This window comes from Gasterosteus aculeatus, chromosome 10, assembly GCF_964276395.1.
Source record: "Gasterosteus aculeatus chromosome 10, fGasAcu3.hap1.1, whole genome shotgun sequence".
Taxonomy (NCBI): domain Eukaryota; kingdom Metazoa; phylum Chordata; class Actinopteri; order Perciformes; family Gasterosteidae; genus Gasterosteus; species Gasterosteus aculeatus.
The window spans coordinates 17,970,921-17,987,230 of NC_135697.1; the positions used below are offsets into that span (position 1 = coordinate 17,970,921).

General features: G+C 42.3%; 1 protein-coding gene across 5 annotated transcripts; it reads right to left on the reverse strand.

The window, feature by feature from the left end:
• Positions 1 to 16: 16 nt before the first annotated feature.
• Positions 17 to 6,591, reverse strand: LOC144383486 (H-2 class I histocompatibility antigen, L-D alpha chain-like). Of its 5 annotated transcripts, none has more exons than XM_078081021.1 (8): positions 6,433 to 6,590; positions 5,893 to 5,951; positions 4,394 to 4,666; positions 3,972 to 4,268; positions 3,497 to 3,781; positions 3,214 to 3,321; positions 2,951 to 2,983; positions 17 to 1,092 (listed from the first exon to the last, which is right to left on the reverse strand). In XM_078081021.1, exons 1-8 carry the CDS (start codon positions 6,480 to 6,482, stop codon positions 1,088 to 1,090), a joined length of 1,110 nt encoding a protein of 369 aa, XP_077937147.1. In that variant the 5' UTR covers positions 6,483 to 6,590; the 3' UTR covers positions 17 to 1,087. The 5 variants fall into 5 exon arrangements, with proteins under 5 accessions (XP_077937147.1, XP_077937148.1, XP_077937149.1 ...); XM_078081022.1 differs by having other exon boundaries at positions 5,893 to 5,948; positions 6,433 to 6,589; XM_078081023.1 differs by having other exon boundaries at positions 5,893 to 5,948; positions 6,438 to 6,587.
• Positions 6,592 to 16,310: the final 9,719 nt, after the last annotated feature.

The window sequence follows — 16,310 nt, forward strand, 5'->3', positions numbered from 1 at the left end:
ACAATGAGGCAATACATTTGTTTGACGGCTTCAAAGGCATTTATTTATTTCATAAGCAGAGAATGTAGCAATATCACTCAAAAGAAAAGTTGCATTATAATCAAGTACAATATATCTGTATTAATAATATAAAAAGATCCTATTGACATTGGAAATTAAAATTAGGATATTCATGAGTTTGACTCATATAACCTTTCAGCACACTTAAAGACCAAAATATGGTTCTTATATTCTAATATTTTAGTTCACAATGAATTCTTTGATTCTAATTTATTCAAGATTTCTAAAAAATACATTGAAAAAATCATCAAGTGAAACAATTTAGGTTGCTTAAAATTACAATTAAAGTCCTCACATTGGTATATTTCTCCTATTTTTACCGTAATTCTCATTAAAACAAAGAGGATGTATTTACAGCAGAGCAATAAATGAATAAACATATCTTCATAAAATAGTTTATGATTATTGTTTCTTGTTTATTTCAGTTGAATTTAAAACTACGCAAATGAAATCAGTGTATTTGTTTCAGACAGATTACACCATCCCAGCAACAAACATACAGTTTAACACCAAATTGATTGATTCAAGCCAAAGTACGAAGGAAAACTGAATGAAGGAGCAGAGACTGAACATTTTTGGTGACGTATCATTTGATTTGCAACTAATGGATTACATTAAACCAGCGGTTCCCAAACTTTTTTTCCTGCGCACCCCCTTCCATGTCCCAACCGGGTTGGCGCACCCCCAATTCACACTTTAAAAAAAACGCAACAAAACTTTGTTTTATCGTCATACAGAGACTCATGTTTAAACATGCGCAAATAACCACAACACGCATGACAATAACAACATCAACACAGGCTGAATTAAACTGCAATGAATTACAAACGATCCACAACATTAAAAAGAATAGGCTCCGAAATAGATAAAATAAATTAAAACGAAAACTTTTCAAGTGCGACAAAAATTAGCCTACACACGATCCACAACATAATTAAGTAACAAAGAGCGGCTCAAACATAAAATAAATTAAAAGACGATAAAAGAGGATCCATCTGGAACTTTTCAAGTCTAGCGCAAAAGTCGCTCAGCCTGCAGAGAGAGAGAGAGAGAGAGACACAGACAGACAGACAGACAGAGAGAGAGAGTCGCAGTTAGCTGCTCCTGCTCTGAAATGACAGCTGTGGGACGGGCAGGGAAACTTCAAATGGATTGCGAATCCAAGCGCCAGATGTGTCCATACAGTAGGTGGAAAGTGTTTCCGTAGCTGCTCGGCGAGTTGGTTGAGGTGTTTTTACATGCTGTTTTTACATTACACCCAGGTGCACGTCATTTTCCCCCAAGAACTCGTGAAGCGTAGGGAAACACAGGTGTGTGTTCCCACTCACACAACTTGCCCAGAACCGTAGCTTCTTTATCATGGCCTCAACCCTGTCTTGTGTGTTGAACAGTTACACTGACTCCCTGCAGACTTAGATTGAGTTCATTCAGAGCTGAGAAGATAGCCGAGCCTTTTCAGAAAATCTTTGTAATGCATACTGGAGGCCAAATGAAACGGATTCTCCTCAAAAAATTCGTGCCAGAGTTCAAAGAGCCTTGTCAGCACTTTTCCGCGGGACAGCCAACGTCCCTTTGTCACAAAGGAAATGTTTACTTACTTTCATGCTTTTTTATTGTATGGAAAAATCCTTTTATATATGTCAATGGAAAAATCCCACTTAAAAAAACTGACCGCCATTATATTTTTCCTCTCGCGCACCCCCTGGTCGCAGCTCGCGCACCCCTGGGGGGCCACACACAGTGGCGCGCACCACACTTTGGGAATCCCTGCATTAAACAAAGGCATCGATTGATTGATATAAAAATTGAGCGTAAACCTTTTTTTCTTGTTTTATATCTTTTGCACCTTCTTTTCTACCTTTTTATCTTTATTAAATTGGATGCCTTTTCATTCTTTTTGTTTCCTGCGTGATGTTAGTTACCTTTAAAGTGCTTGAAGACAAATACATTAAACCTAGAAGGGGACTCTGCAATTGGTTGGATTCAGTCTCCACGTTTTTATAGTATCGTCTTTAGCGGGAAAGAAGAAAAAAACCCACCCCGAGTACACAAAGATCCACTGTGGGATCAAACACGCTGTGAGAATAACAGCCGAGACGCACCGGCCACACTTCACTTCCATATTCAGATTCATTAACTATGAGCTGCTATGAGCTCGACTGGGTGAGGATTCCTTCTTTGATGTGTAAGGAAACATCAGGAGGACTAGGTGTTGGAGGAGCTGGTGGAGCTGGTGGAGCTGATGGAGCTGGTGGTGGAGGCAGAGCCGGAGCTGCCCGAGCTGGAGGCTGCACGGAATAAATGTTTTAGTTCGTACAGCGAGACATAAAAGATGGAAGCTCAATATTCATCGGTTGATTAACCTGAAGCTTGAATTCATATAAATAAGTGGGAGGGGGTCAACTAATGGTTTCCATGGTTACAGCACCTGACATTAAGATACTTACTGCATACAATGGGTTTCATAGGGTCATTTGAGCGTGTGAAGCAGAAGAAGATCATTAATATACAGTCATTTAGAAAAAGACATTACAGCTTTATTACAACTGTTTTTTTTTGTTTTTTTAAACTTAACTTAAAAAAAAAGATTATTTTGTGAAATTATGCTGTCGGATGTCTTAATATTATTAGTGGAAATAAGAAAGTCGATTTTGTTTTTCATAAAGTTTCAGACAGAATCAGATAATCGACACTTAATATAAACCAAATATAAATATAAAAATATAAATCATGTTTGTCTTCATCTGACTGACATCAAGAACTATTTAAAAAATACATCTTAAAACTTCTTAAAGACTCTGGTTCTTTTAGGCGTCTAAAACACGTCTCCAGCAGAAGGAGCCTCACACCAACATCACATCGATTCCTCAAAGAGCATTAAAGTATTTACCCTTTTTCTTGGAGGTAAGTTGACGGATATATCCTGTAAACAAACACAACATATGAACACAGTGAAGTCAGCAGCACCTCAAGACGTCCGTAAGTAATAAAACAAAATAAAGACACTGCACCTTTCTGGAAGAGTCTCAAATATATCAAATACTATTATTATTACATGATAATTAATGTCATTGTGAAGCTTCAACTTGGATATTAAAACACAAAATAGGAAAAGTACATTTCACTTAAGTAGTAGTTTTATATTGTACAAACCTCTCCTGTGCAAGAAAATCAGCACTCCAGCAACCACAGCGAGGACAAGGAGCCCAAGGACACCCACAACCACTCCAATGATTGGTCCGTTTTCAGGGAGTTTACCATCTAAAACAAAGGAAACATTCAACACGTTGTTCCTTCGGGTAAACAACAACAACAACAACATTTCTGTCATTTTAATCCTTCATTCAAAAGGTTCCCTTCCTGCATTTTGTATTCTGTTAGCATGAGACGGAAGAAGAAGAAGAAGAAGAAGAAGAAGAAGAAGAAGAAGACTGACCCCATTCCTTCTCGATGTTCATCCCGGTCGCCTCGTGGATCACCTCACAGGTGAACTGAGACTGGTCAGTCTTCAGGATCTCCACCCAGTCTCTCCTCTGGAAGGTCTCGTCTCCGTTGGGCCGCGAGCCAGAGGACATGACTCCGTCCTCTCTCCTCAGGACACGGCCATCCCTTTTGATCCACAGCTGGATGTCTTTTGGGTAGAAGCCGGTGGCCATGCAGGTCAAGATGACGTTTGCCTCCTTTTTGGCCTTCGAGGCGAACAGGTAAACTTCTGGTTTCTCTGTGAGGAGGAGGAGGAGCCGGGAGGTGATGGAGAGGAAACAGGCATTTAACCCATATGAAATAAATCAGTGGAACCTGAGCATATACAATTCACGTGATCAACACTACTGAACCATAAATCAGAAGTGATTCCATACATTTTTACGTACATATATAAATATATATTTATATATATGGTCTTTACATACTGGCGTTTTCCAACACCCTCTCCTGATACGTCAGGAACTTTCCCATCCACTCCATGCACTCCTTCTCCAGGTAGACCTTGGTGTACTCCTTCAGCACGTCGACGCCGTCCCACGTCCTCTTGGTCTGCTGCGCCGCCGGGGCCCCGGCGACCCACGCGCTGTTGCTGTTATCAAAGGACAGGAAGTCATTCCCGTCGTAGCTGTACATGTCGACGCCGGTGGAGAACTTCAACGTGCCGTCAAGCTGCATCTCGCCCTCACAGCCGTGCTGCCACTGCAGAACGTGTTGGCCAGAGGCTGGAGGGGAGGTGAGGGGGAGGGAGGGAGAGAAGGGGCGGAGCAAACAAGGAAACCATGAAGAAAAACCTGACGTACGTGTAACAAACAGCAGCAGCAGTTGAAGTCAGCGATGTCCCTCTTACTCTTATTCTGCTTCAGGCGGTTCATGAGGATGCCGATGTTGACCTTGAACCACTGCTGCTTGCTCTGGCGGGACTGCGTGCCCTTGACCCAGTAGTCTTTGTCTAGACGCTCCTCCATCCAGGGCTGCTTGGGGACCTTCAGCTGCTGGTCGCTGTCGAAGTAGTCGATCATGTGGGTGTCCAGGTGCCCCATGGCGGTGAACTCGTGGATGCCCGGCAGGCCGACGGGCTTGTGAGCGAAGGCCGTGTAGGTGTAGGTGAGGGAGTGTTTACCTACGGGGGAGGAGAGACATTACTTCACTATTAATGATGATCAACACGACTGCAAATACTAATTACTGTTGAATCTTGGGATTCTTTTGACCTTGAAGACGATGTACCGGTTGTGTAGTTGTGTGGTACACAAATGACGTGCTGCGGTTCTACTGATCGGTTTCTCTGCAGCGCGTTACACCGACGCGCAACATGCTTACTAAACCACTTCCTGTGGGGTGAAATGCATACGTGTGTGCAATGATCATCTGTGTTTTTATCTGGTACACAAACTTCTTCACTAACCGGTTCCCTTCAGAGACGAGTTTATGGGATGGAGCCAAACATTTAAATAACCGGTTTTTCAAGGAAGGAGGAACCTGCGATAAAACTCTAAAGACTGTTGTTTTAACTCCTTTGGATGTTTATAGGTCGATATTTGCTTTATTAATCCAGCAAAGGGAACTAATTACAGGCAAAGATGTGACAGTAGAAGTAAAAAAACACACTATTTACAAAAGAAATATTAAATTATCTGACCAAATAAACAGTGTAATGTTGTTATATTTCTTGTTTACTTCTGAAATGGTTTGCCAAATAATTACTTGTAAACAATCTACTGGTGGAGTTATTGTTAAGTGTTAATTATTTTGAGTCACTTTGAGAGATTATACATATTTTATTGCGACAAATGACTCTTTCTAGGAATTACGTTTTTTCCCCCCAACTTTTTCTGATTACAAAAAATATATATTAAGAAATGATTAATCAGTTCTTATATGTATACACATATAATACATATGATGAATAAATTTAATATATAATATCAGCAATTCACTTTTTTTAAAGTTATGTTTTCACTTTTTCCTCATACTTTTAAACAAAGCTGATAACCAATAAGAACTCTTGAAAAGATCAACATATCGTGAAAATAATCGCTACGGTTCGGATATATTAATGGTTTAATATTGTTATTATTATTATTTGGAAACACAAGAACTTCCGGAATTGAACTTCGACGCCATTTTCAGACACGGACTATAAACGGCGGAAAGAAGAGCTTCGTGAGTCCTGTTGTTTGTTCAGAAGCAGCGAACTCGACGGAAGAGATTCGGATCAACAAGAATAAAGACTCGAACTTTAGTTCTTAAGAATTAAAACAGAAAACCGCGTCTTCTCTTCTTCGCCTCTTTTACTTTCGCTTTCCGCCCGACTCACGCGGACGAGTCAAACGTCTCTCAACTCACCGCCGAAGACCACCGCCGTCACCTGCAGAAGGACCAGCACGGCGAGCGGAGACTTCCTGCTGTTGTAATGGGAAAATGATATGTGACCCTTTTAAATGCTTCATTTGTATAACCAGTTTATTAGTTGCAAGTGGTTCGATCACAAAGGCCCTGACATAAGAACTGATGTCTCCCACTTGGATGAGATGTTTCCAGCGTCATAGCTGTAGAGACTGAACAAAGTGTTTGTTATGTCTATGACCACCTTTGTTTTAGCATGTTGGGAGAGCGAGGACACGGTCAAAGAACTGACGTGTCTTACATGGATAAGATGTTCCCAGCACCCTGGCTGTAGAGACTCAACAAGATGGTCAAAGGTTTCTGTTGACGCCACCGATATCTAAACTTATATAAGTTTAGGTATAAGAACTGCCTCGATGTGTTGGGAAGAAAAGGAGGTTCTTGACAGTCTACTGACCACGTAGCTGTTGTGACCCTTTTTCCCTTGCAAGGAAATAAACGGAGAAAAGACATACTTGACTCAGAGCCTTTGTTTCTTACTTAACGATTGTCTGTGCAAAGTCTTCCACCACACTGTCCACCGGGGACATCCTCTCAAACACGGCCGGAGAATAACGCGACGGTTTAACCGTTTTTTCACTCGGTGTGAGCGCGCGACGCGACGTCTCTTCCGCGTTGCTGCTCGTCTGCGTGTTGTGTTCGTGGTGCGTTCAGGTGCGGCTCGTTCACAGACGAGACTCCGCCTTTCAGTAACTGCGACTCTTATCTTTCCAAATGTAATTACACTTTAAAAAGCTGCTTGCGTTGTGGTGTGAATAATACCACTAGATGGGATTTTATTTACAGTAATTACATGTAAAAAACGAGCATATTCAATCATATTCAATCTTCAAAGAAATAACTAAAACTGCGGGAATAGAACTATGAATACTGCGAAATAAATAAATCCCAGTTTATTTATTTATCTATATAACACTGGGGTCCTATTTATATAAGACATGATGGACTCTCTTGTTTGAGCCATTAGTGAATTACTAGAATAATCAATTGGTTGGTATCAATGTTTTTATGCTTGAAATATAACTTCAACATTAATCTCTACCCGCTAATTCATTTTGATTAACAATATAAAATGTGATGTACAATCAATGAACTGGTTGTTTGTACTCAAGGATTTGGTATTACCTTGTCTATTACCTATTATTGCCTGCTGCAATACTGAGATAAAATACGTGCTGATGTTTAAATACCATGAACATCTGGGCTTCCACTCTCTATCTGTATTGGCAACGAGCTGCGGGGAGGAGGAAAGGGCTGGAACATGAGCAGTGGCTCTTTGACGTCAGAGACTCTTCACTAAGTGCGGTTGACTTCAGGGAGGAGTTTATGGGAAGAATTAAATAACCTGTTTTCAAGGTGAATGAACTCTGAAATATGTCTTCAAGACATTACAGGTGTCACGTTATTGTCACATCTGATTCACTCGTCATGAAGCAGAGTAATAATAGCGTCTCATATCTCTGACTGTTGTTTTAACTACTTTTGATTTGTAGACAGTTTATTTGATAGATAGATAGTCATGTTATTAATCCCGCCAGGAGAGAGTTTAAATTGTTGATCTACTGTGTAACACCAAGTATCAACTGGTTATACTCTCTAAAACTGAGGAGTATCAGTCTTTTCCTGTGTCACATGCTAGTGAATATATAAAAAAGAGATGATTCAGATTCCCAAGCGTCCGTGAACGCAACACGCCTGTGGCAGTGTGGTTCGTAACGGAGAGACGGGTGCGCGCGCAGCGCCGCCTACATTATTACGCAGAAATCATCCAATCAGAAAACGCGCTGCCGGTTGCTAGGCAGACTACACTGCAGCAGGTTGTCAACGAGCACAGGAGTCATGCTGAAGTACATTTACTCAGGTAGAATACACAAATTAGGTACTTATAAAGTACTTTAACGTTACTTTACTATTGGAATGTATATTTGTACTGTATATTTTTGAATCCAGCGTTAGACACTTAGTTTTATGTGTTCGATTATCCATTATATACACATATAAAGTATAAAGCTGCTATACAAATATAGCAGAGTAAAATGTTTCTCATCCTGAGTAAATGTACTTGGTTACATTGCACCAGTAACTCTGTATGTTATCTTTATTTATTTCCAACAAAGTAACACACATTTCTCCAATACATCTGTATTTATGTCTTATTCCAGACGTTGGACTTTGGATTCCACAGAGACATTTTGACATGAACTTTGAGGCCAACAGAAGAAGAAAGATTATATCCCTCTTTGGAACAATCATGTGTTTCAATTCAATGCTCGTTGTGTGTAGTTTTGTTTTTGGGATCTAAAGGACGTGTTGTTGATGTTTTCTTTAATTAATCGGATTAATGATCCACTGGGAAACTTTTCCACCAACATTTGGTTGCCATTAATCAGCTAAAGACTTTGTCGCAAACGTCGTCGTTAGTGCATCACCGCCGTGGTGAATGGAAAAGAACCTCGTTCCATACGTTCCATATGTTCCATACGTTCTATATGTTATACGTTCCATGCGTTCTATACGTTCCATACGTTCTATATGTTATACGTTCCATGCGCTCTATACGTTCCACATGTTCCATACGTTCTATATGTTATACGTTCCATGCGCTCTATACGTTCCATATGTTCCATACGTTCCATATGTTCCATACGTTCCATGCGTTCTATACGTTCCATACGTTCTATATGTTATACGTTCCATGCGTTCTATACGTTCCATACGTTCTATATGTTATACGTTCCATGCGTTCTATACGTTCCATACGTTCTATATGTTATACGTTCCATGCGCTCTATACGTTCCATATGTTCCATACGTTCTATATGTTATACGTTCCATGCGCTCTATACGTTCCATATGTTCCATACGTTCCATATGTTCCATGCGTTCTATACGTTCCATACGTTCTATATGTTATACGTTCCATGCGTTCTATACGTTCCATACGTTCTATATGTTATACGTTCCATGCGCTCTATACGTTCCATATGTTCCATATGTTATAAGTTCCATATGTTCCATACGTTCCATACGTTCCATATGTTCCATATGTTCCATGCGTTCTATACCTTCCATATGTTCCATACGTTCTATATGTTATACGTTCCATGCGTTCTATACGTTCCATATGTTCCATACGTTCTATATGTTATACGTTCCATGCGCTCTATACGTTCCATATGTTCCATACGTTCCATGCGTTCTATACGTTCTATATGTTATACGTTCCATGCGTTCTATACGTTCCATATGTTCCATACGTTCTATATGTTATACGTTCCATATGTTCCATACGTTCTATATGTTATACGTTCCATGCGCTCTATACGTTCCATATGTTCCATACGTTCTATACGTTCCATATGTTCCATACGTTCCATATGTTCCATACGTCCCATGCGTTCTATACGTTCCATGCGTTCTATACGTTCCATGCGCTCTATACGTTCCATATGTTCCATGCGTTCTATACGTTCCATATGCTCCATACGTTCAATATGTTCCATACGTCCCATGCGTTCTATACGTTCCATGCGTTCTATACGTTCCATATGCTCCATACGTTCAATATGTTATACGTTCCATATGTTCCATACGTTCTATATGTTATACGTTCCATGCGCTCTATACGTTCCATATGTTCCATACGTTCTATGTTATACGTTCCATGCGCTCTGTAGGAGCGGTCGCTAAAATCAACGCGCATTTGCTCGTATTGTCACTTCAAAATTCTTTATTTATTGTTCGGCAAAAACAACCTAAATCACAATCAAAATAAATGAGAATTCAATGCCTAATGCGTAATGCGTAATGCGTAATGCGTAATGCCGTCAAAAATAATATCTCCTTCCGCTCTCGAAATAGAAAAACACACCTGGCCTTACTCAGGTGACATTTAAATAGCCGACGCCCCCTGACGTCATCATTACATCATCACAAATCAATCAAATCAACAGAAAAGGCAGTTTCATTGTGCACGATACAAATGTAGTGGAATGGCTTCTACACTCCGGCCCCTAATTGACCGGTAGAGGACAATTCATACATTTAAACATATGAAGCACATTCTTTAGAGTCCTTTGTCTCGTGTCCATAGAATTAAGAAAAAAGGCCAAAAATATAATCCATTTAGTTTCGATAGTCCTTTTTGTAAAACGGGTTCAAAAAATTCCTGAGAAAGGGAAAATGAGTTCTCTCAAGGGTCGAAGAAAAGGGGGCAAAGTCTATTCGAGGATCTAATCAGGGCATGTTTTGTAGGAGGCACAGCTTTGTGATGGGCCTTTCCAAGGTGCCATTTTGTGTCCTGATCTTGACACGACGTACATGTCCCCTTTTGTGGGGAAAGGTTTCCGTGATTCGGCCCATAGGCCAGGAGTTGCGTGGTGAGCTTTCATCGATGATCAGCACTATGTCTCCATACTTTAGGTTCCTTTTGATCTTATTCCATTTCTGTCTCTCCTGTAGCAATGGGAGGTACTCTCGTATCCAGCGTTTCCAGAAGAGATCCGCTATATACTGAGTCTGCTTCCATCTTCGTCTGGAATAGGTATCACTTTTGTCGAAGAGTCCAGGTGGAAGAGTCGGCATTCGCTTCATTTGAAGCAGGTGGTTGGGTGTCAGAGGTTCTGGATCTTTGGCATCCTGGGATAAGACTGTGATGGGCCGGTCATTCATGATTGCCTCTACTTCACATAGAGCTGTTTGGAGACTCTCGTCATCCAGGATCTGTTCCCTTGTGATGGAGTAGAGGTTCTTTTTTATCATCCGGATGAGTCGTTCCCATACGCCTCCATGATGAGCACCATAAGGGGGGTTGAATGTCCATTTGATACCTTCAGCGTGCATCGAATGCTGGATCTTGCTGAGGTCAAGGTGTGTAAGTGCTTCTCGAAGCTCTCGTTCAGTCCCGACAAAATTAGTACCGTTATCGGAAACAATTTCTTTCACTTGGCCTCGTCTGCAGATGAATCTTCGCAGTGCAGAAATACATGAGTCTGTATCCATTGAGTAGGCCATCTCCAGATGTACAGCTCTGCTTGCCAGGCACGTAAACAAGGCTCCATACCGTTTTACTTTGCTGCGGCCGCGCTTGACTTCTATGGGCCCGAAGTAGTCTAGTCCTGTATGGGTGAAGGGCGGCAAATCAGGTGTTATCCTGTGTAGCGGTAGGTCGGACATTTTTTGTGTTATTGCTGTGCCATGCCATCTCCTGCAAAGTACACAGTCCCTTGTGATCTTTCTTGCAGCAGAATTTACTCTTAGAATCCAGTATTTTGTCCTGAGTTTTGCGATAAGTTGATTTCTTCCACAATGAGCCATCGAGGTGTGGGTGTGGTGTAGGAGTATCTTTGACAGGTGGTTGTCTTTGGGTAGAATAGCAGGATGTTTGGTTTCCTCTGGCATTGCCAGCTTACTTAGTCTGCCTCCGACTCTCAGGATTCCATGTTGGAGGATAGGATCTAGTCTATAGATCCTACTGTTTCTCTTTATGGGTAAGCCCCTTTGTAGAGAGGTCACTTCATCTTTGAAGGATTGTTGTTGGACATAAGACACAAGTGATTGCTCTGCCTTGGCTAAATCCTCCACGGACAGCTGCGACCCGGTTGGGTAGGCGTTACTAGTTTTCTTTCGTCTCAGAGTTTCTTTGAATTTTAAGATCCAGGCTGATGATCGGATCAATTTGTTCCATGATGAGAAGTGCTCAATAAAACGAGTCAGTGGCCTTTCCTTCTGCAGTATACTTGTAGTGAAAGCCATGGCCACCTTCTTGACCTCCGGGTCACTGTCATACAGCGTGGGTGGTACTTGAATCACTGGCCAGTCAGTTTCTGGTTGCATCAGGAAATTTGGACCACTCAGCCAATGTCCTTCTTGAATGAACTTCTCGGTTTTTATGCCTCTTGATGCCATGTCTGCGGGGTTGAGTTCTGTCTTTATGTGGCGCCATTGGAATTTGTGTGTCAGTTCCCGAATAGTGGACACTCTGTTGGCTACATAGGTTTGAAACCTTCTGGCGTCATTTTGGATGTATTTTAAGACAGCGGTACTGTCGGTCCAAAAGACTGAGTCCTCGAGGGTTAACTCGAGCTCTCTCCTCAACATCCTGTCTATCCTAGCAGCGAGAACTGCACTAGCAAGCTCCAGACGTGGAGTTGTCACCACCTTTAAGGGTGCAACTCTTGATTTCCCAATCACAAACATTATGTTAGGTAGTCCAACTTTACTGCTAAGTTTCAAGTAGCTGACTGTCCCGTAACCTCGCTCACTTGCGTCGCAGAAGTGGTGCATCTGTGCTCTAGCAACTTCAAAATCTTGTGGCTTAAGACATCTCCTGATTCTTAGGCTGGAAATCAGGTTAAGATCTTTTAGCCATTCCGTCCATCTCTCTGTGTAAGCAGTTGGTATTGTTTCATCCCATCCACAATTTAGCTTGCACAGGTCCTGCAGTATTCCTTTCCCTGTCAGCATTACTGGCGCTATGAACCCTAGGGGGTCGTATACAGAGTTTAACACCGATAAAATGCTTCTGCGGGTTACTGATGGTTGTTTTGGGGCGATTGAAAAGAAGAAAGTGTCTGACTCAATGTCCCATTGCATGCCGAGGGCCCTTTCGATTGGCAGTTTGTCTTTGTCGAGGTCTAGATCTTTGACTTCCTTTGCTCTCTCTTCCACTGGAACAGAGGCAAGGACTGCACGACTGTTACTGGTCCATTTGGTGAGTTTAAATCCACCTGTGGTGCAGACTGATCGAAGCTCTTTCACCAGACGGATGGCTTGGCCCTCGTTTGGGACAGATTTCAGACAGTCGTCTACATAAAAGTTTCGACGAATGGTGTTTAGAGCATCAGTGCTATACTTTCCTTCGTTGTCATCAGCTGTCCGCTTCAGTGCAAAATTGGCACAGCTCGGTGATGAGACTGCTCCGAAGAGATGCACCGTCATCCGGTATTCTGCTAGCGGTTGGTTGGTGTCGCCATCTGGCCACCACAGGAATCTGAGGAAGTCCACATCATGCTTTGGTATTCTTACTTGATGGAACATTCCTTCAATGTCCCCCATCACTGCCACTGGTTCCTGTCGGAATCTGAGAAGTACACCCATTAGTGTGTTCGTAAGGTCAGGACCCGGCAACAGCTCACGATTTAAGGAAGTTCCTTGGAATGAAGAGGTGCAGTCGAACACCACCCGGATAGTCTTTTTTCTTTTGTGGTAGACACCATGGTGAGGAATATACCACAGTCTTCCGTCTTTCCGGGAGAGTTGTTCCTCTGGCACTCTTTCTGCATGCCCTTTCCTCAAGACGTCACACATGAAGCCATGATAGTCTTTCCGAAAGGATTCGTCTTTCTGGAATCTACGGGCTAGATTCAATACTCTTTGTTCCGCCACCTTCCTGTTGTTTGGCATACTGATGTTATCGTGACGGAAAGGAAGTTGTATTTCGTAGTGGCCATCTTTCCTTTTGACTGAGCTGTTCATCACATGCAAGAATTTCTTGTCTTCAAATGAGTGCTCTTGTTTTTCATTGTAGGCAGACTCTGAAAAGTCCTGGTTGTATTGGTGTCTTAGAAGCTCTTCTAGCTTGGCTACTGATATTCTATTGGACGCTATCCGTGGTCGACCGTCCTCATCCATAGGTGCAGTGCTGCAGAGAGGTCCATTTATAGTCCAACCTAGGTATGTAAGGACTGCATAGGGCCCCTTGCCTTGGCTATTGATCACTCTCAGTGGTTCCATAGCCTGTGGGACATTTGTACCAATCAATAGGCCTACTTCTGCTTTGATGGGTTTTATGTGGACCTCATTTAAGTAAGGAATTCCTTTTATGTCCGTTTCTGTAGGGATGTTTTCTTGATTGACAGGAATGGCATGTTGTGTGAAGACTTCAGGAAGCTCTATGAAGCTGTTGCCTTCCAGGCTGCATACTTCCAGTCCTCTTATCACGTGGGTTTTCACAGGCTTTTCATGACCCATCGTTCGGAGTAAGATTTCGGTTTTCTTTCCTCTGACAGACAACTGTTCCATCAGTTTTTCTGTGACAAAGGTAGCAGTGCTTCCGGGATCTAGGAATGCATACGTCTCTATCAAACAGCTGCCTTTGTGTGCCTTTATTTTTACAGGTACCACTGCTAATCTATGATCTGTTGTTCTGCCCCACTTTTGTGCTGCTGATGACACCATAGCAATTTGTGCTGCAGAAGAAACCTTAGCCATACAATTACTCCTGGTGTCTGAATCCCACTTAGCTACCGGCCTATTGTTTCCTGGAGTAAAGTTATCTATATGTAAGACAGTGGGGTGTTTTTTCTCACAGGAACGACATGTGAGACGTTTCTTGCATTCTTTACTCATATGACCTTTGACCAAGCAGGCAAAGCAGAGTCCGTTTTTCTTTAGTAGCTCAACTTTCTCTTTGTGGGGAATCTTTGTTATCATTTCACATGTTTCCATCACATGATCTCCGTTACAGAAAGCACAAGGTTTGATGAAGGCGTCCATGGGTTTACGGATGCCCTCTGGCCTCTCCGGCCTCTCCTGTGCATTAGTGTTCATGTGGGTTTCGGTCTTGGGCATGACAGTTGTAGCAAAGCTTTTCTTGCTGCTAGGTCTTGTATACTGTTGGTCTCTTTTGAATGTTCTGCTGTTTGTGCTTCTGGCAGGGTCTTGGATATCCCCGAAGATGGGATCTTGGATGATTCTGACCTGCCTTTCCAGGAAGAGGACAAGGTCCTTAAATTTAGGTCTCTGGTGTGTTCTTTCCGTAATGTCACACACAGTAGACCGCCATGTCTCTCGGAGTTTAAATGGGAGTTTGAAAACAAGTCTTTTCATGTTAGATGGTGAGTCCAACTCTGACATGTATGAGAGGTCCTGAACTGCATTACCACAGCCTTTTAGATAGAGGGCGTAGCTATGAAGTGCCTCTCCATCATCTGTACGGATTTGGTTCCAGTTTAAGGCCTTTTCGATATATGCAGAAATTACTTTGAAATCATCACCAAAGTGATATTTAAGCAGGCGCTTTGCTTCCTCATAGCCAGTTGTGGCGTTCATGAGAAAGCAGCTTTGGACTAGCTCCTTTGGCTGTCCAACAGTATACTGTTCCAGAAAGTATAGTCGATCCTCATTACTGTTGGTTTTATCCTCGATGTTGTGCTTAAAAGCCTTCATAAATGATCTGAAAGTGAGAGGATTGCCGTCAAACATCGGCACCTCTCTTTGGGGGAGTTTAGACTCTTTCTGTTGTATCACTAGCAAGTCTGTCAAGTCTGTCTGTCTTTGTAGAATGTTTGTGAGATCTACGCTCTGAGGTGTTTCACTTCTGGGTGTGGCTTCGCCTCTTCCGCGTGGTCCGTCAGAAACCACAGCTCTGTGTGTGTGAGGGTTTGCTGTCGCCCTTGGTGGTTGCTCAGATCCTTTTGAGATTCCAGTCAATGTTGGATTCAGAGTATGCATTATTCCTTGGAAGGATCTTTTCGGTACGGTTCCTATCCGTGCAGACTCCATTTGTGTTAGATCTCCTCTTTTGTCAGATGCCTCTATCTGTTCTTCCATTTCTTTTCCGGATTCTGATGCTTCATCACTTTCGAATTCTTCTAGAGCCTTTAACCTTGCATCAGCTGCAGCAATATCTGCTTCCAGATCCAGGGATTCCATTTTTAACCCCAGCTCAAGCTTTTCCTTTTCCAGTTCGTGTTTCCTTTTCAGAGCTTTAGCTCTGGCCTGCAGAGCAGCTTTGTCTGCAGCTATCTTCATGCGTGCTGAAACCATAGATGAAGAATTGGAACCTCTGGAGCGTCGTGAGCCAGTCTGTGAGACGCTGTCCCCAACATCCACCAGAGTATGTGGATCGGCCTGAGCACTTTTCCATTGATCCACATCGGTCAGAAAAACGTCATAATCTGCGATTTTTGGCTCATACCAGTCCAAACTTTCATTCCTTCTCGCTTCCTCAGGCAGCAGAATCTGAACAGATTCATGACATAATTTAAATTCCTCCAGCAGTCTCATAAATTCATTTGCACTTTCATTAACATTATGAACATCGGCACCTTCTTTCATCATTAACTTTATTTCATTCATTTTCCGAGTACAGTGGGAGAGTTTTCCTCTACGTGTGGCGCTCAATGATTTAAACGCTTTATTTTGTTGCGCCGTATCCGTCTCACTCATACCGGCTCCCGTGACTCCCCGTTCAGTTCCTTCTGCCATTATTTCAGTTTTCAGCGTCAGCTGTCAATATTCATTAGTGTTTCAGTTACGTCTTTATTTAATTTTACCTTTTCGTGCGCGCGGCCGTGCTTTGTTTGATCCGCGGTGTCTTTAAGTGATCTCGTAATTTATAGGCATTTTATGGATTT

What these genes read in the sequence shown, in the direction of transcription:
- LOC144383486 (XM_078081020.1), bottom strand. Translation starts at nt 6,482, where the DNA reads ATGTCCCCGGTGGACAGTGTGGTGGAAGACTTTGCACAGACAATCGTT. An exon ending in TTTGCACAGACAATCGTTAA is followed by an intron (nt 5,952 to 6,432) that starts GTAAGAAACAAA and finishes CCATTACAACAG; the next exon opens with CAGGAAGTCTCCGCTCGCCG. An exon ending in GAGGGTGTTGGAAAACGCCA is followed by an intron (nt 3,782 to 3,971) that starts GTATGTAAAGAC and finishes TCCTCCTCACAG; the next exon opens with AGAAACCAGAAGTTTACCTG.